At 57.2% G+C, this 26,443-nt stretch overlaps 1 protein-coding gene and 1 pseudogene across 8 annotated transcripts in view; both read right to left on the bottom strand.

Moving 5' to 3' along the window:
* Arhgef10 (Rho guanine nucleotide exchange factor 10) overlaps positions 1–26,443 on the bottom strand; it is a 104,804-nt gene that overhangs the window by 36,646 nt on the left and 41,715 nt on the right. For 7 of the 8 annotated variants that reach the window (XM_047548130.1, XM_047548128.1, XM_047548136.1 and 4 more), the window contains 7 exons: positions 22,692–22,769; positions 22,159–22,338; positions 20,552–20,668; positions 19,305–19,397; positions 17,133–17,303; positions 15,550–15,695; positions 13,053–13,222 (listed from right to left, as the gene is read on the bottom strand). In XM_047548130.1, coding sequence (XP_047404086.1) covers positions 13,053–13,222; positions 15,550–15,695; positions 17,133–17,303; positions 19,305–19,397; positions 20,552–20,668; positions 22,159–22,338; positions 22,692–22,769 — 955 coding nt within the window. The remainder of the gene's footprint in view (positions 1–13,052; positions 13,223–15,549; positions 15,696–17,132; positions 17,304–19,304; positions 19,398–20,551; positions 20,669–22,158; positions 22,339–22,691; positions 22,770–26,443) is intronic. The other variant, XM_047548134.1, reaches the window with a different exon arrangement.
* Positions 5,484–10,606, bottom strand: LOC124983524 (phospholipase A-2-activating protein-like; annotated as a pseudogene).

Here is a 26,443-nt window from a genome sequence, read left to right as displayed (position 1 = left end):
AGGGCCCAGAGAACACCATTAGGGCCCAGAGAACAGCTCCAGGACCCAGAGAACAGCTCCAGGGCCCAGAGAACACCATCAGGGCCCAGAGAACACCATCAGGGCCCAGAGAACACCATCATGGCCCAGAGAACAGCATCAGGGCCTAGAGAACAGCTACAGGGTCCAGGGAACAGCTACAGGGTCCAGAGAACACCATCAGGTCCCAGAGAACACCATCATGGCCCAGAGAACAGCTACAGGGTCCAGAGAACACCATCAGGGCCCAGAGAACACCATCATGGCCCAGAGAACAGCTGTGGGCCCAGAGAACAGCTCCAGGGCCCTGAGAACACCATCAGGGCCCAGAGAACAGCTACGGGGTCCAGAGAACACCATCAGGGCCCAGAGAACACCATCAGGGCCCAGAGAACAGCTACAGGGTCCAGAGAACACCATCAGGGCCCAGAGAACACCATCATGGCCCAGAGAACAGTTACAGGGCCCAGAGAACAGCTACAGGGCCCAGAGAACACCATCAGGGCCCAGAGAACAGCTACAGGGCCCAGAGAACACCATCATGGTCCAGAGAACAGCTACAGGACCCAGAGAACAGCTACAGGGCCCAGAGAACACCATCAGGGCCCAGAGAATACCATCAGGGCCCAGAGAACACTGTCATGGTCCAGAGAACAGCTCCAGGGCCCAGAGAACACCATCAGGGCCCAGAGAACAGCTCAGTGACCTACAAAACTCCCTCACTGTCACCTTGGTGACCGGTCCTGTGTGGCCTGTTTCCATTCTACATTTTGTTTATAGTATTCCACATCTATTTTTACTCCACAAATAGTGTACTTATATCTGCACAGGTATTAGTTGGTGTGCCCTTACTAGAAGAAACCTGGGTTTTGGAGGACAGGTGTGTAACCTGATCACAATTGTACCCCTTGGGCAATAATGCCACAGGCAAATATCACCCAGTGCCAACTGCATGGCACACGGCTACCTGCTGAAGGCCCGCTCTAAGTTCCTCCTGCTCCATTTCTGAATGTGAGAATCAGCTAGAAGGGATGCTGCCTTCTAAACTTGTCATGTCTAAACTTGGCATGTCAAGAGTCCAGCATTTGTGCTTGAATGTGTAAACGTTTTTTTCTCCCATTAAATCTCTGTGAGAAGTCATATGTTGAAACAGAAACACGTTTGAACTTAACCAGAGTCGCCCCAGATGCGGGCCAGTGGCCCTGCTACTCTCTGCTGATGGGGTTTCTCCACAGCCTAGCTTACCCATCCACACTGGAGAACTTCTGAAAACCTCTGGCTCTTGTCTGTTTCCTAATCTGCAAAGCAGGGAAGATATCACTTCTGTCTCTCTCACAGCACTGCTTTGAGGATCAAACGGAACAATGTTTGGGAAGCATTCTGTAGACTAATATACATATTATGAATATTGTGCAAATGTGTGCTGACCTCAAGCAGTGATCAGCACACCCCCAGCAAGCAGAGGACGACAGGACACAGTGCAGAGGCTTTTCAAATGTTACTTCAGTCCACGGAAGCATTGTTTCTACTTTATGGTCAAAATTTATTGACCAAGAAAAAATCTGTAACTCAAGATTTTGTTACAGCTGATTTCCAGTCGCCTAGGAATGAATCTCCAGCACTTGAAATTCTATGAGAAGGTCTCTGGGTCTTTCCCTTTCTCATGGGTGCTGCCCGTTTCCAAGGAAACCCCTGCAACTGCTGGGAAACTCTGGGTGTCGGCTGAATGGACTCCTGTGTGAGAGGAAGCAGGGGCTGCATGGCCCAGCCCTCAGTGCCAAGAGCTGCGGGCCCCTCTGGAGGTGGGCTTCTTGGGGCTCCCCCAAGGCTCACCAGCCTGGGCACCACAGGACCCTCCACCAGGCTGGTGCCCGGCCGGGAGGGTGGGAATGGGACTCCTGAGCAGGAACCAAGGAGCACTGAGCTTCTCAGGGGAGGCTGGGGTGTAGTCACCAGGCTCCCAGGCGGCACCCGCACCACTGCCCATCCCCCTCCTCATCAGGGCAGGCGACACCTCCCAGAGTGACCCCGAGCTCCCCGGGGACTTGCCTCCTCCTGAGTTCTGACAGCGCCCTCCAGCACCATCTGCTCTCCTCCTCCTCCTCCACCCTGTCCTCCCCATCTGCTCCCCTCCTCCTCCTCCGCCCTGTCCTCCCCTCGGCTCTCCTCCTCCTCCTCCACCCTGTCCTCCCCATCTGCTCTCCTCCTCCTCCTCCGCCCTGTCCTCCCATCTGCTCTCCTCCTCCTCCTCCTCCTCCACCCGGTCCTCCCCTCGGCTCTCCTCCTCCTCCTCCACCCTGTCCTCCCCATCTGCTCTCCTCCTCCTCCTCCGCCCTGTCCTCCCATCTGCTCTCCTCCTCCTCCTCCACCCTGTCCTCCCCATCTGCTCCCCTCCTCCTCCTCCGCCCTGTCCTCCCATCTGCTCTCCTCCTCCTCCTCCACCCTGTCCTCCCCATCTGCTCCCCTCCTCCTCCTCCGCCCTGTCCTCCCATCTGCTCTCCTCCTCCTCCTCCACCCTGTCCTCCCATCTGCTCTCCTCCTCCTCCTCCACCCTGTCCTCCCCATCTGCTCTCCTCCTCCTCCTCCGCCCTGTCCTCCCATCTGCTCTCCTCCTCCTCCTCCACCCTGTCCTCCCCTCTGCTCTCCTCCTCCTCCTCCACCCTGTCCTCCCATCTGCTGTCCTCCTCCTCCTCCACCCTGTCCTCCCCTCGGCTCTCCTCCTCCTCCTCTGCCCTGTCCTACCCTCAGCTCTCCTCCTCCTCCTCCACCCTGTCCTCCCCTCGGCTCTCCTCCTCCTCCTCCTCCTCCACCCTGTCCTCCCCATCTGCTCTCCTCCTCCTCCTCCACCCTGTCCTCCCCATCTGCTCTCCTCCTCCTCCTCCGCCCTGTCCTCCCCATCTGCTCCCCTCCTCCTCCTCCGCCCTGTCCTCCCATCTGCTCTCCTCCTCCTCCTCCACCCTGTCCTCCCATCTGCTCTCCTCCTCCTCCTCCACCCTGTCCTACCCTCAGCTCTCCTCCTCCTCCTCTGCCCTGTCCTACCCTCAGCTCTCCTCCTCCTCCTCTGCCCTGTCCTACCCTCGGCTCTCCTCCTCCTCCTCCGCCCTGTCCTCCCCTCGGCTCTCCTCCTCCTCCTCCTCCTCCACCCTGTCCTCCCCATCTGCTCCCCTCCTCCTCCTCCGCCCTGTCCTCCCCTCTGCTCTCCTCCTCCTCCTCCACCCTGTCCTCCCCTCGGCTCTCCTCCTCCTCCTCCACCCTGTCCTCCCCATCTGCTCTCCTCCTCCTCCTCCACCCTGTCCTCCCCTCGGCTCTCCTCCTCCTCCTCCTCCACCCTGCCCTCCCCATCTGCTGTCCTCCTCCTCCTCCACCCTGTCCTCCCCTCGGCTCTCCTCCTCCTCCTCCACCCTGCCCTCCCCATCTGCTGTCCTCCTCCTCCTCCGCCCTGTCCTACCCTCGGCTCTCCTCCTCCTCCTCCGCCCTGTCCTCCCCTCAGCTCTCCTCCTCCTCCTCCACCCTGTCCTCCCCATCTGCTGTCCTCCTCCTCCTCCGCCCTGTCCTACCCTCGGCTCTCCTCCTCCTCCTCCGCCCTGTCCTCCCCTCAGCTCTCCTCCTCCTCCTCCGCCCTGTCCTCCCCTCAGCTCTCCTCCTCCTCCTCCACCCTGTCCTCCCCATCTGCTCTCCTCCTCCTCCTCCACCCTGTCCTACCCTCAGCTCTCCTCCTCCTCCTCTGCCCTGTCCTACCCTCGGCTCTCCTCCTCCTCCTCCACCCTGTCCTACCCTCAGCTCTCCTCCTCCTCCTCTGCCCTGTCCTCCCCTCGGCTCTCCTCCTCCTCCTCTGCCCTGTCCTCCCCATCTGCTCTCCTCCTCCTCCTCCACCCTGTCCTCCCCTCGGCTCTCCTCCTCCTCCTCCACCCTGCCCTCCCCATCTGCTGTCCTCCTCCTCCTCCGCCCTGTGCACCCCTCGGCTCTCCTCCTCCTCCTCCGCCCTGTCCTCCCCTCGGCTCTCCTCCTCCGCTGCCCCAGCACCCTCCCAGCCCCTGGCCCCTCCTGCCTGCTCCCAGAGTGGCTCCTCCGAGCAAGGAGGTGCTCCTGCAGGAAGCAGGCTGGCTGGGGATGGCCTGAGCTGGGGAGGATCTGAACGCACAGTCTACACCCCAGGCCGTGCACCTGCCAGTCACAGAGGAGGCGGCCTGCCTGCGGGCCTCCACAGAGGTAGGCAAAGATGGGGAGGCTGGCCAGCTAGACATGTGCAAAGGCGTCTCCCTGGAGGTGCCCTGTCTGGAAGCAGCCCTTCCCCACAGGCAGGGCAGGAAACGCGAGCCCAAAGCCTGATGAGAGCAGAACCAGGGCCCATCCCGAGTGGCCTTCTCAGTGGCCGAGTCTCGGTCCTCTAAACGTGAGCGTCCACTTCCCCACCACCCTTGGCAAAGGTTTTTTGAACAAAATCCCCAAAGCACAATCAAAAAAGCAAAACTAGACAAACGGGATTCTATCAAACTAAGACCCTCTGCACAGCCAAGGGGACAGGGGGAGGAGACGGACCGCACAAGCGGTCAGCTCTTCCTCACCACTGACTCAAACGTCCCAGGGGGAAAGATCCTTCTGGTTCATGGTTCCAGAGGTGTCTGCCTGTGGTCGCCAGCCCCTCGCTCTGGGCTGAAGATGAGGCAGCACATCTCGGCAGAGGATCGACAGGGGCGTGCTTCTCAGTTCCAGCTGCAGAGAGCACAGGGAGGGAGGCAGAGGGGCCAGGACGGGTCTGCAAGGCACACCCCAGGGCCACCTCCTGGGGTCCACCACTGCCCACAGCCCACTCAGCTGTGAGCCCATCACAGGCCAGGCCACTGGTGAGGTCAGAGCCTTGAACTCTGCACGGGGGACCAGGCCTTCAGCACGCTGGCCTTTGGGGAACATTCCAGATGAAAACCATAATACTATAGAGTTAGGAAAAAATGTTTGTAACATATTCATCTGACCAAGGGTCAATATCCAGAATGTGTATGGAGCTCATAAATAAAACATCCATTTTATCCAATTAAAAATGGGCAAATGGGGCTGGGCTGCGGCTCAGAGGTGGGGCACTCGCCCAGCACGGATGAGGCTCTGGGCTCGATCTCAGCACCATGTAAAGATAAAAAATAAAGGTATAAAAAAGGTTTAGTTTAAAAAAAAGTGGGCAAATGATCTGCATAAACATCTCGTAAAAGAAGATAACCAATATATTAAAAAACTCCCAACATCACTAGTCATCAGGAAATGCCGATCAAAAGCACAAGGAGCCAATCAAAACTCCAGTTAGAAAGGTGATCATCAGAAAGACCGAAGACAGCAGGTGCTGGTGAGGGTGCCCCAGGAGGGGACTCCCACACAGTGCTGACGGGAGTGTCACCAGCTGCGGGCGCAGCACGGGCGCCTCAGAAACTGGAAACAGGCTGCCACGTGCCCCAGCCCACGCCCTGGGCATGCATTCAAGGGCAAGCAGCATTCCAAAGAGACACCGCATACCAGCGCAGAGCCACGCTGCAGAGCCAGCCCCGGTTCGTGGGCGAGGCGCGGAGGCCCGGCCCGCTCACCACGCAGCAGGGCTCGGCCCTAACCGGTTCTGCGTGGGACGTGAGCACTTCCCTCTGGGACATCATGAGCTTTTCTCCTGCCTGGACAACAAAGCAACTGCACAAAGTCTTGAGAGCAGCTGGTGTGCTGGATTCCCTTTGGGGCTCAGACTGGTGACTGCTAGCTGAGCCCTCCCTTTCTCTGCAGAAGGTCTCACTCACACTGGGATGTGTAACTGACAGCCAAAGTATGTCAAGTGCGGGAAAGACAACGTCTTCAGGCCAGTTGATCACTTTCCACAGAATCGTTAGTTGCTGGGCTGTGGGTTTCCTCTGAAGAACTATTACATATTAGAGACAATATCTTTTCAGGAAGTATAAGTCATCCTCAGCTGACTTTTTCTTTTCAGTTGCAGTTCCATGAAGCTCCTTCAGTTCTCCTAATATTTGTGCAGGTTTCACTTGGTCAAAGGTGACAGCTTATTTTTTAGAGAAGCAGATATTCACTGTTTTAGATGCAGCTGCTCGGCCGACTCCAGTCAGGTTAGTAGCACCCATCCTTGCAGAATCTGGCACGTAACAGCCAGCACCTGTTCAAGGATCTGCCGTTCCGGATGCTGGAAGATCCTGAAGAGCCTGGAGCATACCAGCACCATCGGTAAATGGATCTGACAACCGGCGTTCCCAGTCCCAGCACTTGACCTTCTGCGCTGTCAATAATAAATTCAGCCACCTGATCTGAAATCAGTCTTCTGCAAGACACTATGCAGTTAGCCCGGGATCAGCTCCGGTGTTACATGGCACTTTACATGATGGTCCGCCTTCATCAACATCAACTGAGGAAACACGATCAGATTCTTTCTGGAAGCTTGCTGGTCAGCACCAGGAGAGCCATTGTCCCCAGTTGTCACCCACCTTCCTTCACGGCACTCCCCTGATCTAGTACGAGGTTCATTCAGATGTGCCCTCCCCGGAAGCTGCTCACTGCAGTGCCCTAGATCGCCAGCCTGGGAATCCACGGTTACCGGAGAGCCCTTCTCAAAGCCTCGATTTCCTCAGCCCTTGCTGCTGATCCTCTGACAGTTGACACTCTAATAACACCGTCGCTCGCCGACCCGACGCCACCTTCGGCCACACACAGCAGCACCGTGTAGCTAGACCACGCCCCCCTTGTTTCCAGCTTCCCAAGATCTGCCTCCTGCTGCTGTCACAGACTCTTTACAATTGGGGAAGACGGACACGCATGACGCGATCTGTACGTCCTTTACAGACTTCGAGACACTCGCCGGTGCTCTGCCACCTTCCAATTCTAGCATCATTTGCAGAGGAAAGAAATGGTTTCGCTCAAAATCGCCAAGCCTCTTACACAGTCCTCTTGCGTGGCGCCGCCTTCCCCTGCATACAGCTCTACCTGCTGAGGCCGTCCACACCGCGCCTGTTCAGGTCAGATCTCCACTGCCCATGCCGCAGCAGGATGACCCTGTCAGGTCATCACCAATTTGTCATTCAGTCAAACTCTGGCAGTTGTGTCCCATGAGCCACTAAGTAATGTCCCAAATTTTCCAGATAATAAACTACTAACTGTCCAGGGCCCAAAAGTGGGTGGTGGGGTCTCGGGACACAGACATAAAGGCCCCAGACTGAGAGAGGCAGCACAACAGGCTGGCCAGCTCGTGGCCCTGGAACACGCAGCTCAGCTGGTACCAACCGGTAGTGCCACTCACCACAACCACACATCCGGAACCCGGGACAGACCCGGGTGCACCCGCCGTATGGGAGTTGGGCCTGCAGAGGAGGGTGACAGAGATGGAAGAGCCTGAGGGCCGGGGCAGAAGGGCAGCCGGGCGAGCTGCTTAATTTTTTGATGTGAAACTTTTTTAGTTCTTCATATATTCTGGAAAAGTAGCTAGCAAAGATTTTCTCCCGTTCGGTGGGTTCTCTTTTCACATTCCTAATTGTTTCCTTGCTGGTCAGAAGCTTTTTGACCTGATGCTTTAATGTGATCTATTAACTCTTGGCATTATGACCAGAGCTTAGGGTCCTAGTGAGAAAGTCACTGCCTGTGCCTAGAATCTGGAGTACTGGCCCTGCATGGTCCTCTGGGAGGGCCTGGTTTCCGGTCTGATTCTGAGGTCTTTGATCAGTTCTGAGTGGACTGTGGTGCAGGTAAGAGGGGTCAGCTTCACTCCTCTACATGAGGATGGCCAGCTGAGTGGACTGTGGTGCAGGTAAGAGGGATCAGCTTCACTCCTCTACATGAGGATGGCCAGCTGAGTGGACTGTGGTGCAGGTAAGAGGGATCAGCTTCACTCCTCTACATGAGGGTGACCAGCTGAGTGGACTGTGGTGCAGGTAAGAGGGATCAGCTTCACTCCTCTACATGAGGGTGACCAGCTGAGTGGACTGTGTGCGGGTGAGAGGGGTCAGCTTCACTCTCTACATGAGGATGGCCAGCTGAGTGGACTGTGGTGCGGGTGAGAGGGGTCAGCTTCACTCTCTACATGAGGATGGCCAGCTGAGTGGCCTGTGTTGCGGGTAAGAGGGGTCAGCTTCACTCTCTACATGAGGATGGCCAGCTGTCCCAGCACCATTTGTTAAGAGGCTGCCTTTTCTCCATGTATGTTTTTGGCACCTCTGTCGAGGTTCAGATGACTGCAGATGTGTGGGTTTGTCTCTGTCCTCTGCTCTGTAGCATGGGTCTCCGTGTCTGTTTTCATGCCAGTACCATGCAGTTTTTATTACCATAGCTCTGTAGTATAGTTTAAAGTCAGAATTGTGAAGCCTCCAGCATTGCTTTTTAGGCTTAGAATTGCTTTGGCTATTCTGGGTCTTTTATTCCTCTTAATGAGTGTTATGGCTGCTTTTCCTGGTTCTATAAAGAACTAGAAAACGTCATGGGCATGCCCTGAGTCTGTGCACCGCTCTTGGTGGTGTGGCCTTGTTAGCAATACTGACTCTGCCTGATGTGGACGTGAACATGAGCCGCTCGGCAGTCCTCTGGTGGAGTTCCTTGGCTCTGCTGGTGTAGGATCATGTCACCTGCAGACAGTGGTGGTCTGCCTTCTTTCTTTCCTATTTTTAGCCTTTTTATTTCCTTCTCTTGCCTACTTGCTTCTGGCTAGAATTTAAACAGGAGTGCAGAGTGGACAACCTTGTCTTTTCCAGATTGTATGGTGTGCTTTCTCCCCCTTCACCATGATGCTGGCTTGCAGTCTCCATGTATTGCCTTTAGGATGGTGAGGCAAGCTCTTTCTGTCCCTAGTTTCTTTGTTGTTTTCTTACCATGAATGGGTGCTGGCTTTCAACAAAGGCTTTCTTTGCAACTATTGAAATGACTGAGTAATCTTTGTCCTTAATTCTATTTATGCTGTACTCTCATTTTTAAGGTTTATAACTAACCACAAAGTAATAGGACTTACAAAATGAAATGATTGATATTTGAACATGCAAATGAGCGCTCCCTTTAAAACATGCTTAATGTGTACTATTATTCCCACAGCATTTCAGGACTGTCTGGCTAGGAAGGGTTTAAAGACTGGGAAAGGTCTCCAGCAGTGGTCCCCAGGAAGCTGGCTGGTAGGAAGGCCCCTGAGGAGCAAGGCTGGCCTCCGTCCCCCACGGGGATCCTGCTTTGCGCCTTGTAAGCTGGGAGTGTTCTGTCATCTACTCACTGAAAATGAGCCCAGGCCACGAAGACCCGCAGGGCTAGAACCCCGAGTCACCGCTCCTGACCACAGGGAAAGCCGTCCTCCCAGGGCGCCCCTCCCCGACGGAGCGGGACGGGAGGAGACGCCCAGCGAAGCTACTGCACACGCTGGCCCAGACCCTGCCTCTTCCCTTCACAAGCCCCGACTCAGGAAGCCAGTAAAATTTTGTAAAGCACCCAGAAAAATGCAGTTCACAACACGCCTCTGGAAGTCAAACCAAGGCGTGGCTCCTGGAGGGTCCCAGGTGACCCGCTGCAAGCCCTGCGCTAGGGGCAGAGTTGAACGTCACCTCTCCATGAGGCCAGCACCGCGCAGGGGCCGCGGGTGTGGGGGCACGGCTCCTTGCTGGTTCTCGCTGGCAGCCCCCCGTCCCTTCCTCAGCTGTGGTTGCCAGGCAGTGACGCCTACGCTCTGCCTTCAACACTTTCCCAAACCGAGTGTCACAGAGCCATTCAAAGGGAGGAGTTGCATGAATGTGGAGTGAGAGCAAGACTCCTAAGGGCTCCTCAAGATGGCGTGGCACACAGCAGGGAACAAGCAGAGCACCGAGCGGGGACCAGCGCTTCCACCTCGGGAGGCCGCCACCAGGCACGAGCCGGTCCTCAAGCATCACAGAGGACGCCAACTCAGGGCTGTGGCCCACAGGACCCCCACTGTGCGCACCCTGGCGGACCAGGACCCCTCCCAGCGTGTCCACCTCTGGCAGGACACTCAGGGCTGAAGCGCCCACAGGATTCTGAGCTGAGCTCTACCTCACCAGGCGCAGGGAAGCAAGGAAGTCTAGCCAATTTGTTAGGACTTTTGAAATTTGGCCAAAAGGTACAGGAAAGGCGCCCAACATCATTAAGCACCGGGGAAAGGCAGATCGAGGCCACACGAGATACCACTGCCCACCTGTCAGGCTGGCTGGCCAGCAGGAGGGGCAGCAAAGGGGCGCTCTGCTCTGCTGGAGGGCAAGTGAATCAGTACAGACACCTGGAAACACGAAAACAGACCCAGCATCTCCTGCCAGACACACCCTGAGGGACGACGTGAGATCCTGAGCAGACGCTGCACTCCGGTGTCCACAGCAGCATTATCAACGGCCAGGATGTGGACGAGCCCGGAGCCCATGACAAGGAACGGCAGAGGCCGGGTGCTGACGGGTCTACCCACAGGCAAGGGCGTGCTGCCACGTCCAAGGAGGAAGGTACTCTGCTGCTCACGACGACGGGCCGGCGCCAAGCGGCTGCACACGCAGGCCACAGGGCCTCTCCCAGGCCGGCCGCCAAGGTGGTCCAGCTCAGCACCACAGGAGGCTTCCAGGGCCCAGGGGGACGGGGAGGACTTCATGGCAGACAGCAAAAGCCTGGGAAGAACCTGCCTACGGAGGGCCAGCAAGGGCTCCGCACAATGGATGCTCTGCTCAAGCCGCCTGGAACCCGGTCAGCAACATCTGGGCTCAGGTGCAGAATGGGTGCATCCCAGGTTCCTCCTCCCAGGGGCTTGGAAAAACCAACGGAATCACTGTTTATGCTCTCACCACTGCTGATCCCGCTCTGAGTTCAGTACGAGTCACGGATGAGGAAGAACACGTGAGGCTGCGAGCCACGCGGAGCCCACCTGGGGAAGCAGTCTCCTCAGCTACACGCACACGTGAGGCACTCCTAGTGACAGACACGGCTGGCTGGCTTTACTTCCTGGTGCCAGGGACTGAACCCAGGGGTATTTCACCTCAGAGCCACACCCCAGCCCTGTTCATTCTTATTTAGAGACAGGGTCTCACTAAGTTGCTTAGCGCTTCACCACTGCTGAGGCTGGCTTTGAACTCACAATCCTCCTGCCTCAGCCTCTGAGCTGCTGGGATTACAGGCGTGTGCCGCTGCACCTGGCACAAACGCATTTCAAGACGGGTAACATAAAATATATAAAGTTATCATTGTTCACAAAACAGACATGAATATGATTTCAATATTTCCAAATAATTTAAAAGGATTTTAAAGATTATTGGATGATATTCGATTTGCCCTTGAATGAACATTAATGAATCCTGCCAATCTGAAACACCATCACCCCCATTGTCTTCCTCCCTCACTTCTCCTCCCTCTCCTCCACATCCCTGTGTGCATGTCACTCTGAGAGTCTGGGGTGGGTCTGGTCCCTGCTGTCAGCTGGAGGGCTCAGCAATGGTGCACAGGACTTCAGGGTGGAGCACTGTGGGACCAGCACCTCAAGAGGGTCCTCCCTGCAGTGACGTCGAGAGGCCTCTCTGCAGTGCCATCAAGAGGGTCCTCCCTACGGTGCCGTCAAGAGGGTCTTCCCTACAGTGATGTCAAGAGAGGCCTCCCTGCAGTGCCGTCAAGAGGATCCTCCCTGCAGTGCCGTCAAGAGGGTCCTCCCTGTGGCACCATCAAGAGGGTCCTCTGCAGTGCCATCAAGAGGGTCCTCCTTGCAGTGACGTCAAGAGGGTCCTCCTTGCAGTGCATCAAGAGGGTCCTCCCTGCAGTGCATCAAGAGGGTCCTCCTTGCAGTGCATCAAGAGGGTCCTCCCTGCAGTGCATCCAGAGGGTCCTCCTTGCAGTGCATCAAGAGGGTCCTCCCTGCAGTGCATCAAGAGGGTCCTCTGTGCAGTGCATCAAGAGGGTCCTCCTTGCAGTGACGTCAAGAGGGTCCTCTCTGCAGTGCATCAAGAGGGTCCTCCCTGCAGTGCATCAAGAGGGTCCTCCCTGCAGTGCATCAAGAGGGTCCTCCCTGCAGTGCATCAAGAGGGTCCTCCCTGCAGTGCATCAAGAGGGTCCTCCTTGCAGTGACATCAAGAGGGTCCTCTCTGTAGTGCATCAAGAGGGTCCTCCCTGCAGTGCATCAAGAGGGTCCTTCTTGCAGTGACGTCAAGAGGGTCCTCTCTGCAGTGCATCAAGAGGGTCCTCCCTGCAGTGCATCAAGAGGGTCCTCCCTGCAGTGCATCAAGAGGATCCTCCCTGCGGTGACGTCAAGAGGGTCCTCCCTGCAGTGCCGTCAAGAGGGTCCTCCCTGCAGTGATGTGCTCAGAGACAGCCTGCGAGGTGGACAACCAGACCCGAGGACATCAGGGCAGCAGGAGAAGAGCGATCTCCGCAACTCAGACCCGCTGCTCATCACTCACAGTCCTGTCAACCTGCTGGCCCTTCAAGTGGCTCTCCAGCTCCAAATCTGTGGACACTGACAGACCCCAAGAGGCTAATGCTCTTCCCAGAGGGCCTTCTCAAAGTCCCATACACAGCGTAATAACGCTTCCTCAGCCCAGGATAGAGGCCAACAGGGGAATAGAACTTAACTCTGCTTTGATTTTTAAGAGGAGGAGGAAGGAATGACTTCTGGACTTGGGTCAAAATCCACAGCTGGACCACGCTTAGTAGTAACACTCTGACTCTACAAAGTACCCAAACATTACATTGCACCTTGCCATCTCGCCTCTTTTCATGTGGGAAAGTTCAGAGACAGGCACTTACTTCAGGGAGACTGAGGAAGAGGAGCGTGAGCGAGTATGGAGGCCATAGGAGAGGTCAACGCTCCCAGGCCTCCTGCTGCCACAACTGAGGCCCATCAGGAGACACAAGTCAGGGCTTGCATGACCCACAAAGTGAGCCCAAGGTCTGAGCTGGGTGGCAAGTGCACTTCTAGGTGGCCAGTGCTGCAGGAGGCTGACAAGTAGGACAAGCTCAGTGCACAACAGAGGGTGCTGGACGTGTCCCACCAGACCCACCACTGCGCCCCCAGATGAGGCACAGACCATCTGCAGGAACATCTGTGTGTCACTCACGGGGCTTCGCATTAGGGACCACGGCCAGGCTCTCAGGTGTGTGCACGGCAGGGCACCTGCCCTGGTGCCCTGTGCCAGGGCTGTACTCGATCACGTCCACGTGCCCAAGAGGCACACTCCACTTCAGCAGGTACCTCTGGCTGGCTGCGGGGCGGCTCTCGTGGGAGGTGCTGGAAGACAGGAAGGCTCCTCTCAGGAGCAGCGGTGCCTGAGGCTTCCTTAGACACTCACCTTCACGCCCTGGCTCAGAAAACCATCCCAGCGCCTGCTTCCCAGGAAGTGTAAGGGACAGAGCTGGAGGCTTGTGGACGAGAAGCCCAAGTGCTCTGGAGAAACCACCGCAGGAGGACAGTCCACCAGACATGGCTCCTACAGGAAGGCTGACCACCTCACTGCCCTGACCCAGGCCAGCACTAGAGCCCACAGGGCACTCAGGAAAGCTTGACCCGACAGTCCATCTCCTGCCACAGAGGCAGAGAAGTTCGCAAGGCAGGGTACAAAGGAGGACTTCCACAAGTGGGCAGCGAGCACAGCAAGAGCACAGACTGGGCTGCAACACAGGATGAACCAGAGAAGAGGATCTTGACTGCAGCAGGGAGACCAGCAGATCAGGAGGGACCGAACCCAGGGAGCAGCAGGAAGGACAGTGAGGACCCCAGGGAGCAGCAGGAAGGAGAGTGTGGACCCCAGGGAGCAGCAGGAAGGAGAGTGTGGACCCCAGGGAGCAGCAGGAAGGACAGTGTGGACCCCAGGGAGCAGCAGGAAGGACAGTGTGGACCCCAGGGAGCAGCAGGAAGGACAGTGAGGACCCCAGGGAGCAGCAGGAAGGACAGTGTGGACCCCAGGGAGCAGCAGGAAGGACAGTGTGGACCCCAGGGAGCAGCAGGAAGGACAGTGTGGACCCCAGGGAGCAGCAGGAAGGACAGTGTGGACCCCAGGGAGCAGCAGGAAGGAGAGTGAGGACCCCAGGGAGCAGCAGGAAGGACAGTGTGGACCCCAGGGAGCAGCAGGAAGGACAGTGTGGACCCCAGGGAGCAGCAGGAAGGACAGTGTGGACCCCAGGGAGCAGCAGGAAGGACAGTGTGGACCCCAGGGAGCAGCAGGAAGGACAGTGTGGACCCCAGGGAGCAGCAGGAAGGAGAGTGAGGACCCCAGGGAGCAGCAGGAAGGACAGTGTGGACCCCAGGGAGCAGCAGGAAGGACAGTGAGGACCCCAGGGAGCAGCAGGAAGGAGAATGTGGACCCCAGGGAGCAGCAGGAAGGACAGTGTGGACCCCAGGGAGCAGCAGGAAGGACAGTGTGGACCCCAGGGAGCAGTCTCAAGCTCGAAGTCCCAGTGCTCAGAGAGCAGCCACTGTCCAGTCGCCCTCAGGCCCTCCACACCTCGCTGCCCTAAACCTGCCCAGCGTCCATCAGGGTCAGCCCCCTATTCAGACAGGAGCTGCATCCTCCCAGAGAGGGTGCTTTTCGAAGGCATTAGAAATCTCGGGACTGGAATGCAAAGGATCCTGACCCTGGTGCCAGGTCCTCAGGTCTCCCAGGTGCCTGCTCTGCTGGGGCTCGGGCAGCAGCTGGGGTGTCTGTGGAGCGCTGGGGGTGTCTTGGCAGGCTCTGGCAGCAGAGGGTCCGTGTGTGGGGCTCCCGATTTCCAGGTGCCAACAGCCCAGCTGGCCGCTTCTGGCCACAGGGTGTAGTTCCCAGGTCCCAAACCCCTCGGAGTGTAAGGACCCCTCTCACAGCCAGAGCTGGCTGCACCGCTGGGTATTGTTCAGAAAGCACCAGTACCCCGCTCCTCAACCCGCTCCTCGGGTCTACCTCGGGGTAGCTTCCTGGGCATCCCGACTTCTACAACTGGCCAGGTGCGGTGGCACAGGCCTGTAGCCCCAGTGACTCGGGAGGCTGAGCCAGGAGGAGCGTGAGTTCAAAGCCAGCCTCAGGAATTCAGTGAGACCCTGTCTCAAGATGAAGTATATATGGGGCAGTGGTTAAGGGCCCCTGGGTTCAATCTCTGGTACCAAAAAAAAAAAAAAAAAAAAGTGGAAGAACAAGAGAGCACCACTCCATATGCCCAGGTTGAAACCATAAGGAAGACCTTCGTCAGAAGCGAGGCTACAGAGAAGCAGCAAAGCAGCAAGGGATCGGGGCTGGGCTGGGCTGGGGTGGAGCTGCTGCCTGGCACCTGTGCGGCACTGGGTTCCATCCTCAGCGCCTCATAAATAAGGTTAAAAAGTAAAGTTCCCACAACGGGAACGGGATGAGGGATCTGAGGAAGAGTCAGGAGCAGGGTGGCTCTAGACACTGGTCCAGGCCCTGGCTCCTGCGGTGGCCGGCGGGTGAAGCGCAGGTGCACGCCTCTGCCCACGGGGCCTGCTGACTCACTCGGGGCCCACTCACAAAGAAGTGGCCTCCATTGCAGGCCAGAATGGGCCCGCGGTGACCTCAGGGAGGCTGGGGACAGAGACAGTGCGCCCCGAGGCTGGCACCGGAGGCCTCTTACCGCGAGCTGACCGTGGCACACAGCAGCACGTCATTGAGCATGAACAGCCGGCGCTCCTTGGTCTTGGCGATCTCTCCTCGGTCGTTGAAAACTGTCTCGATCACATCATCAGATCGAATGAGGTACCGGCTCCCACTGCTGAGGAGCTGTGTCGAGAGGACACTGTCACCACCAAGTCCCCGGACGATGGAGGAGGGCGGGCTCTTCGGAAGGAGTCTGCAGGATCCAGTTCCACAGACTGCTTGGAGGGCCCCCCCTGCCCACCCCAGGTGTGGGGTGCACAGCTCAAAATGCGCCTTCTGAGCAGACGCCGCTTTGCAGTCGCCCTCTAGGGTGGAAGGAACGCCTTCCTGGAGGACGCAGCTCCCCTCCCCGTCCCTGGACGGGCCTCCTCTGGACCTGCAGCGCCCTCCTCCCCCACTCCAGAGTTTGTGATCCTTGGCTTGGCACCAGCCACCAGGAGCAGCAGGGCCCGGCCGTGCTGCCATCTACACTCCAGTGGACGTGGGGAGCAGACCAGTTAGCTTCTTGAGTTCCCACATGATGCCACGTTCACGTTCCCCGAGCCAGACAGAGTCAGGCCTCCGCACGCTCCGTACCCACGGCTAAGTGAGGGTCACGGAGAAGTCATGCTTACGCAGTCGGTGCACAGGAGACTCGGGGTCCCCAGCCCGGGAGAGCCACTGCCTAAGTCAAGGCGGCTGCTGGCCACGTGCAAGCGGAAGATGCCCACCTCCTGGCCTCCTTTCCTGAGAGCCTGGGAAGGCCCGCACGCCACAGTGATGGACGCTCTGTGGTGCAGTGCCCCCAGTGCCTGCCTGGCTCACTCTGCACACGTGTGCAGAAGTGCAAGAGCCACAGGCAAGTGCAACTTCAACACCCTACATCAAGAAGTGACGCAACTCCCCCGTAGGACACCCCCACGTAAGGCTTCTGGAGAACCGTGGAAGCGTCCGCTGGAGACGGAGCACGGTCAAGCTCCCAGCGTGAGAGCACAGGCGGCCCTCGCAGGCATCCGGCTGAGAAGCGTACAGTGTGATTCCTAGCAAGCCCGACTATCGTGCAGTCACCTAAGGCGGCTCAGGTAGACAAGCACCTCCCTGTGACCAGGGCCTTCAACAAGTATGGAGAGGCACGTGCTGCAGGAAAGCCGTGCTGAGAACCTGAGGCGGAAGCCAGCCTGGGGGACCTCTGCTGCCTCCCTCAGTGTCACCCTCACACGGCTCAGACCCGCAGGGGGCGGTGGACACGCCGTCTACAGAGGAGCCCGGCTGAGCCAGAGCAGGTGCTCTCTGCCTTCCCGGGCTCTGGACCAGCGAGGAGCTACTGAGTCTGAAGCCTTTCCTAAGATGTGAAGACCGACAGACCACTAAGGACTGCACGCAGGCCTCCCTGCCCCTGGATGTCTCCAGCAAGCCCCAAGTAAAGACTCTGGGCCAAGGGAAGGGCCCAAAGATTGGCAAGGGGGCTGGCGGTGTGCTGGCTTGTCAGTGCAGAGCAGAGCAGGCAGCACAGGGCTGAGGGAGCTCCCCACCTGGCCCAGGTACCTCAGGTCAGCACAGGGCTGAGCGCAGCTCCCCTACCTTGTCCAGGTACCTCTCGTTGGCGGCTTTGGCTATCTGCTTGATCTCACAGCGCTGGTCAGCGTCCCTCTTCCTTTCGTTCAGCTTCTCTGCTAAGGTTTCGAGCTCTGTCAGGGCCATCTGAAGGGGCAGCCTGTCGGGATGACCTTTGGAGGTGTTCTTCAGCATGTCCTGTCAGCAGGAGGCAGAACAGGGTCGGTCAGCACACACACTTCCAGCTCCCAGGCTCAAGAGCCTCACTCCCACTCGCCACTCTCACTGGCGGTGAGACGAGGGGCCTCGGCTGGGGAGGGGCTGAGCTGAGTGGACACTGGCAGCTCCTTTTGCAGCAGCACACTGACTTCCCAAAATGGCTTCCCAAAGCGCAAAACCAGAGCAATCTGAAGGCAGAGCGGTGCACTCCTGACGTCCAGGGGCTGGGGAGCTGAGGCAGCGTACGCTCAAGGCCAGCCTCAGCCACGAGGTGAAGCCCTAAGCAACTCAGAGGGATGCTGTCCCTAACTGAAACATAGAACAGGGAGGTCTCAGAAATGGTCTCTCTACAACTGTGACCAAGTGGTTGCCTCTTCTCAACCTGAGCCAGGCAGACACCACGCACAGAGTTCAGCAGCAACCTCCTTCCACAAGGGTTTCCCAGCAGTGTGAATGCCCAGCAGGCCGAGCTGGACACTCTGGACACACAGGCACACCTGGGTCTCTGCTGAGGGAGCCCCCCTCAGGGCAGCTGGACACTCTGGACACACAGGCACACCTGGGTCTCTGCTGAGGGAGCCCCCCTCAGGGCAGCTGGACACTCTGGACACACAGGCACACCTGGCCTCTGCCGGTGGGGCCAACCTCAGGGCAGCTCCAGCCCAGGTCAAATGCCACAAACAGCATGCAGGCCACAGGGACGTCTTCCATGGGAGGAGGAGCCCAGGGACGGGCAGAACTCGCTGCTCAGCTGAGAGCTTGCCCGGCCACCCAGCCTTCAGCAGCTGCCACTGAGGCAAGACCCTCCAGAAGGTCAGGAGGCCCCCGAGGCACAGGTGGTCAGCACTTTCTGAACCGACTGCCAGTTTCTAACTGGGGCGTGGACACTGTTTGGGACACAGCGGTACTGCCCTCTTCACTGACCACGGGGCAGCCCAGACCTAACTGCTCAGGCACTGGGAAACAAAAAGGGCCACATGGCCCCCAAGCCCACTGCAGGGCGATGGTCTGGAGGGCACCCGGGACTTTCCCGAGCGTGGCACAGGAACAGCCCGCCCTGGCGGCGTGGCTCTGGCACTGTGGATCTGGGCAGGCGGCGAGGGGGTGCGGGTGCTCCACGTGCCTCTGGTCACTCTGCTGGGAACCTGAACCTGCTTCAGAGACCCTCCGTAAAGCAGGAGGCTAACCTCCCCCTGCCCGGCCCTGAGATCAGACAAGGGGAGAGGGCTTAGCGCGGTGCAGGGTGCAGGAGGCCCGGGGACAGCGCGGGCTGGACAGCATCGACCCGGAGGAGCAGGTGGAGCTGGGGTGTGCGTGTGCAAACCACCCGCTTCTGCCCGGGGCACAGGGAGGGGCGCAGCAGGGACCCACGGGCTCCCCCCACCGAGGGCAGGCGGAGGCCGTCCTCTACAGGGCTCCCTCTTCTGCGTTTCAGCCCTCCGTCTAGAATTTATTTGGGGAAAAACCCAGGAAAAGGCTCCACGGTGTTCAGAAGCACGTGGTCAAAGTCTGAGGCAGAGGACCGAGATCTCCAGGAACTGGAAGTGACAGAGCTGCTCAGGGCTCGGAAACCACCTCCTGAGTTCACGACGGGTTTAGGCAGCTTGCTGGCTGGACTGACTGGCGTATCTACTTGATCTATTCTTTCTCCCAAGCCTACTCGTCCCTATTTCCCATGATTCTGGACCAGACACTGGTGTGTCCAAGAAGGGGCTGTCACCTGTGGGGCTGCAGGTGACTGTGTCCTGCCACCCCCGTGAAAACCGCCTAAGAGCACCAGCAGGGACACCTGACCACCCTCCAGGCACGGCCACCCACGGTGGGGACCGCGGCTCCACAGCTGCCCGCAGAGCACGGCGAGTCCCCTGCAGGGCTCCCACCTGCCCTGCCCCAACTGGACACACTGGACACACAGAGGCTCCTTGGATGCATGATGCAGGAGCCTGGACTGGCCTGAGGGGGACGGAGGCCGTCACTTACCTGGAGCAGGAGGATGAACTGCGGGAACCTCTGGATGGGCTTCATCATCAGGCTGTAGAGCGTGACCCTGTCTGCACTGCCCTCCTGGCTCTGCTGTGGGGAGAGCACGGCTCACTGCTGCGGCCAGCCAGCTGCTGGGCTGCGAGCCCCCACACAGACGCAGGCGCACCGACGGCCCTCCAGACCTGCACCTGCCCTCAGCCCCAGGAGAAAGAAATCCGTCCACCTGTGGCCACACTCTGTGCCCTTCTGGGGGGAGCCCGGGGCTGCCGCTTGCCAGCAGGCCACGTCCACCACCTCAGGCTCAGTTCTGGGTATGGGCAATGCCCGGCGCTGGTTCAGTCCTGGCCATCCTGTGCCTCGTAGGAGACATCCACCAGACTGGACCACTGACCAGCGGGGGCTATGGGCAGTCTGGACCTGGGGCTGCACCCGGTGTCTGCAGCTCCCCAGCACAGGAGCCACGTGGCACACGCGCCACTAGCTGTGCCCACCCCAAGACGCCGGCAGCCAGGCGGCCATCGGCGTGATGTCGCCTCCTCACGACTGACATCTCGGGAGGAGGAAGTGACGCCCTCAGAGGACGTGAAACCTCTACTGTCACGCTTCTTTCCTCAGGAGGAAGATGCTGGCGGCCTGGGACACAGAGCACTGGGCCAGCCTGGGGGAGCCCCCAGGTGACCACTGAGGAGCAGCAGGGTGGCTGGCTGAACGAGGAAGAGGTGGACCGCACGCACCCAGGCAGAAACCCCTCCACGTGGCCACCCACCCCAGGCCAGCGCCCCGGGGCACGGCTCTCCACCACGCAAAGCCAGACGTGGGCAGGCCCTGGGCCCTCTCCAGCAGGCCTCGGAGGGACAGAGCCCACATCCCAGCCACGTGGGCTTCTCCTTAGGGCTCTCCTTTCCAGGGCTTTGCTTGCTGCTCTGACTCAGAGGGGACATGTTCCAACCCAGAATCTAGGCGCTAGGTTTCCGTTGGCCCCAGGACAGGTGCCATGGCAATGTGGGATTGGATCTTCATTTTCTGTCCACCTGCACCTTCAAGGACGTACAAATGAGTCCCTCCGAAAGCTACCTTCAGAGCCTAGAACGCCTTCATCTCTAACCCAGGCCAACAGCGAGGCTCTGCTGCTACGGCAGCCTCTAGGGTAAGCAGCCCACACCTGCAGAGGCACAGCAGGACAGCGCTGGACAGCACTGGACGTGAACTCACTGCGGGGGCACAAGCCCGCAGGGAGCGCCTACCTTCAGGAATTCCAGGAAGGCAGGCTTCGCGGCACAGGTCTTCTTCAGCACCGCCACAGCTGTGCTGAAGTTGTTGACGTACTCGCTGTAGGCGTCCAGCACCATGGACCTGGAGAACTGCGGCAAGGGCCAGGGCAACACGTGGTGTCCAGCACCGCCCCAGGCCTGCCAGGGGCCAGCGGCCGTCCCTCTGCCAGCCTCCTGGGGGCGCCCTGTGGCTGGCTGGCCTCTCCGCCCCCACCCGAGGCCTCTCAGGGCCCTCAGCTAATCCATCTGGCTAAACCCAGCTATCTGGGTTTCAACCGAGAGACGTCCTGCCCACAGGCAGCCCTCTCTGCCTTCCACCCAGCCACCCATTCTGGACACAACCTGCAGGAGACAGCAAGGACCAGCAGGGGAGGGCCGTGCTGAGCTGCAGGCGTCCACCTTCCCCGGGAATGCAGGGAGGGACAGCGCTTCTCAGGCTCGGGGCTTGGGCCCTGTGTGTTCTTTTTCCAATTTTCCTAAAACACATAAGCTTCAAGAAGCAGGTCCCCTAGCCCCTGGCGTCCACTTGCAGAGATATGGGAGCTACTCCATGCTCTTCCTCTGAGGATCTGTGCGTCCTCCAGCACCGTCAGCTCGCGCACAGTGGGGACCAGCGTGACTGCCGCTGAGAGGCCCGCTTTCACCCAAATGGGGGCTTACAGAAAGGCCTCCCCCAAACACGTTTCCAGGGTGAATTCGAAACCGACGAATGACACAGGCAGAAAACGTAAAGTGAGTATCCAATACTGATTTTGGTCTGTCACTCGGCTCTGTAAACGGCGTCACAAAATCTTCCGGTAAGAACCTGGTTCCACCTCAGCTGTAAAACATCCTACAACTTACGTGCAGTCTACACAGCAAGCCTGCCTTTCATGGTAGCACCGCATCCACTGAACGGGCACTGAAAACCCCAGGTTCGCCCCCTCCGACACCTCGGCTTCTCGTTCCAGACAGAAACCAATTTGTTCTACCTACGATTCTACAGCGGCAGAGATCTAACCAGCACTGACGCGAGGATTCCCACTGGGGGCCGAGGTAAGATGACTCAAAACCGCCCCAGCAGGAGCTCAGGGGCGGAGGTTTCCGGCAGCGGCTCTCCGCAGGAGCCGTCGGGGAAGCTGCTGTGTGCAGGGACCAGGCCGGACCCACGTGCAGAGTATAGCAGCCGGTGTCCTCCCACCACATGCCTCCTGCCTCCCGGGCCTGGGGAGCTCTGCACCCGGAAAGTGAGATGGAGGCAGTGTGAGGGTGCTCACTGATCCTCTGCAGTGCCGCTGGCCGGCGAGTCCTCCAGCAGCCTTGCACGGCCCGTGGACACTGGTGCATCCAAGGCAACACAGCCTGACCTCCAGTGGCTTCAGACACATCCTTTGCCTGACCCTCCTGGAAAGCCCCCAGCCACCTCCCTCGAGTGCACTGGGCCAGGGCGCTGCGATATCAGAACTGGACCTTTGTGGCTCACAGGTGCTCTGGGGAAGCAGCCCTAACCTAAGTGACGATGCCACCATCCATGGCAAAGCAGCCCACAAGGGGAAGGGACGTGCACAAGCCCACGGGTGTCAGGGACGCAGCTGGATTACCGAAGCCACAAAGACGTCGCCAATGGTCTCCACAGCATCCCACTCGGACACGCGGCTGGCCAGTGCGATCTGGAACATGGAATGGCACTGCAGGATCTCCCTGACGCGGTAGAACACCATCTTCAGCTTCCGCTCGCTCAGAAGCCGGGGCTCCATCTCCGACAGCGGCTTCTCATATTGCTGAGCCAGAGCAAATGCAGACGCGTCAAGGGAGGGGAAGAGCATGAGGGTCGCTCATGTGAACGGCATCCGCTCCAGGACACGCCACAGGACGCAGGGTAGGACAGAGCGTCAAGGGAGGGGAAGAGCGTGAGGGTCGCTCGTGTGAACGGCATCCGCTCCAGGACACGCTGCAGGATGCAGGGTGCCAGGACACAAAGCACACACGTGTGCCTCGGAGCTTTTCAATTCTGAACACTGTGTGTTCGCAGATACGTAGAGTTTACACATGCACGTAAGACACATATGTGATAGAAGGACATGTACAGCAAAGTGATAAAAAACAAGTGCTATTTAACATGACGTTTGGGTACCTCCAAAATCCTCTTAAGAGCATCAACATAGTTCTTTTCGCTTTCAACAACGGAACCCAGAATGTATCTTCTTACAACCTGTTAGAAATTTGAAAATAGGAAGGGGGTAAATTGCTTTAGAATACATACAAATGAACTTAAATACTAAGTTGAGGTTTGCTAATAAAAGTAAGTTTTGCTTTTTAGATATTAGGTATAGGAAATCTCCAAAAGCCTCCTAAACATTTTAAATGTTTTATAAGTAGCATTACAGGTATAAAGGACATCCTTTTAACACAATTGTATGATCTTTTAAATCTTGAATTATAAACCATAACTACAGCAGGAAAAATAAAATCATAGTACTAAAAACAAATTAATTCACCCTGTAACAATAGTAAACTGAATTGACAATTGTATTTCATGTGTCCAACCCTTAGATGATATTTCTCCTATAAATAGGCATAAAAAGTCATTTGCAGTTTTGATCAAAGAACGCTGTTAGCAACACTTATCTAATTCGTTACTCCAGAGTTACGGAAACGCGGCTTGCTGAGTACAGAGGAGCAGGCTCCACAGGTATCTTTTGCGAAGGTCCGCCTAGCATGCCAAGCATGCAGGGGGCACGTCACCCTCTGCGTCTGAGATGCCTGGTTTTCCAACACTCACAGTTTCCTACGTGGACTCTCATTACGGAAGCCCAGGAAGTGCAGACCTGTGGCTCGGGATGCCTGCAAGGACACCGGGCACTTCACCCTAGCACACTGCAGCAGGGGTCAGCCAAGGCGCGACAATGAGGCTGGACGCTACAGCAGGACTGCTCCAGAGCCCACGTGTGCACACACGAGAGCACACACATCACACCTCACATGTGTGCACACATGCCACACCTCTCATGTGCACACACATGTCACACGCTTGTATACACAACTCGCGCATGCACACACACCTCCCACATGTGCACACATGCCACACCTCACACACATGCACACACACCACACCTCACATGTGCACACACTTTGCACACATGGTACACATCATGTGTGCATGTTTGCCCACATCTCACACGCTCGCACATATATCACACCTCGGACATGCAGTCACACCTCTCATGTGTGCACACACACATGCACACACACCACACCTCATACGTGTGCACACATGCCACACATCACAGAGGTGCATGCACAGAACCTCCCACATGTGCACACATCACACCTCATGTGTGCACACACCTCACACATATGCACACACAATATACATCACATGTGTGCACACACCACACTTCACACATGTCCACACACATCTCACACACATGTATACACAGCACACCTCAGGCATGCAGTCGCACCTCCCACATGTGCACCCATGCCACACACCAAACGTGTGCACGTGCACACCTCATACAAGTACACACATGCCACACTTCATGTATGCACACACGCTATACCTCACACACATGCACACACACTACACCTCACATGTGCACACACACCTCACACATGCACGTCAAACAAGCCACGCCTCACATATGTGCAGTCACACATGCATGCCCATCACCACACAAGTGCACACGTTGCACACCTCACATACCTTGCATAGTGCACATACCACACATGTGCATGCACACCACACACATCACACCTCATGTAAGTATACGCATTACACCACACGTGCACACACACCTCACATGTGTACACATACCTTGTACATGTGCACATGCATATCACATCACACATGTACACACATCACACCTCACACATGCCCACATGCCACAACTCACACCACTCATGGAGTGCACGTCACACCACACATGTGCAAACACATTACACCTCACGCATGTGCACACACACCACATGTGCATGCACATCAGATGACACATGCACACGTCACACCTCACACAAATGTGCACACACGTCACAACTCAGTAGATTAGGCAATCTGCTGAGTAGCTGTGGGTGCTGCAGTGCCACCTGGTGGAAAAAGAGAGCACTTTCCACAGAGTAGACCTGCTGTTAAAACCAAGATTCCCACAGTCATTATTCTCTTTACAAAAAGGACTACATACTTAATTCATTAAAATAACAGGAAATAAATGCTTCCAGAACACTCACAGAAATGTATATATTTTTAAAAATACAGGTGTGTCTGGGATTAGAGACACACAGGACCAGGGTCCAGGAAGCCTCAGTGCCTGAGCAACCCAATAGTCACTGGTATGACCTTGACCTTGGTTGGTTCTCAGGCACAGGCTGAGCAGACTCTTCACTTTAAAATGATCCTCACATCTTCAAATCTCAGCCATTCTTCCTTCCAAAATTCAGATTCCCGGACACCATCCCAAGGGTCAGACCATGTGTGTGTGTCGGTCCTGAGATGATACTAGCATATTAGGTCAAGGTTCTGAAATTGGTATAAGATATTAAAATACAAAACCAAAACCAGTCTCCTAGATTTCATGCCACTACAGGTAATGTCCATCTTTGTAGGCAGCTAAAATTGACATATCGAATCACACCCCCTGACGGGGCGGACAGGAGAGCATCCAGTGTCTTCCTAACAATGACCAATCCAAGATCGTGGATCAAGGTCATGGAAGGGAACATGGAAAAGAGCTTCTGTGCAAAACCCAAGGGAACAAACAAGGGGATGTGGCCTACCAAGGAGGGCAACTGACTAGAAGGACACAGGTCTGATGGAGGAGCTGACTGTGCCTGAGCCGAGGAGGTCTAGACCATCCTGTGGCCGTCCCCCTGGCTGCAACAGGCATGGGGCCCAGGAGTGTGACAAGCAGGATGCTGTGTCCTCAGAAGCCAGGGGTCTTTTCCAGGAAATAGCAAGGGCTTTGCTCCACCTCCTGACGCAGGGCACGGAAAGCACACTTGATACAGTCTCTAGCTAGCTATGTCACCTTCCTTCCATTCCAAAGGGGAAAGAAAGGAATCCAAAAGCATCAACACCTCCAGTTTAACCTTTACAGACAAAACACCAAAGAAGAATGCAGCTAACGGTAGCAAAAATAACCCACGTGAATCACAACCGTAAGGTAGCAACCTGAATGGGAAATCACAGAACTCCTCAGTGCTGGTATCTGGCAGAAGAGAAGACCCCAACGCGGGAGGCCTCAGAGCCAGCGTGCTGCGCCAGGTAAGGCCCAGAGCCCTTGCTCATTGTTTATAGCTGTAGATGGACACGATATCTTTATCTGTTCAATTTCTTTTTTATGTGGTGCTGAGGAGGGAACCCAGGCCTCACCTGTGCCAGGTGGGTGCTCCACCACTAAGCCACACCCCAGTCCCGCACTAGCTCTTATTACATGGTCAGGAAGACCTCACTAGCTACTAACAGCTCCAATTCACAGAGGGCAGAAAATGGGTTTAAAGACAGTAAGAACCTAACTGCACCAAATGACTGAGTTCATCCCAATGGCAGACTGGGTGTGGGGACAGGCTTGGCAGGATTCCTTTATGGAGAGCTGTTTCTGCTCAGAACCTCTCGAAACCAAAGGGTCCATGGCCTCACCGTGCAGCTAAGACAGCTGAGTGACCAGGAGCCAGAGTGGCTGTGTTAGCACTTTTCAGTCCCCAGTGACCTGCACTGCTGAGTCCTGCACACAACTGGAGTGGACACCACCCTGGACCCCATGCCTGGTGCTGCCAGCAGAGATATGTGGGCCCCAATGCTCAGTGCCAACAGCAGGGATGCACGGACCCCATGCACGGTGCTGCCAGCAGAGATGCATGACCCCATGCCCAGTGCAACCAGCAGGGATG

Source organism: Sciurus carolinensis, chromosome 4, assembly GCF_902686445.1.
Source record: "Sciurus carolinensis chromosome 4, mSciCar1.2, whole genome shotgun sequence".
Lineage (NCBI taxonomy): Eukaryota > Metazoa > Chordata > Mammalia > Rodentia > Sciuridae > Sciurus > Sciurus carolinensis.
This window is presented reverse-complemented; position numbering and strand designations above follow the sequence as displayed.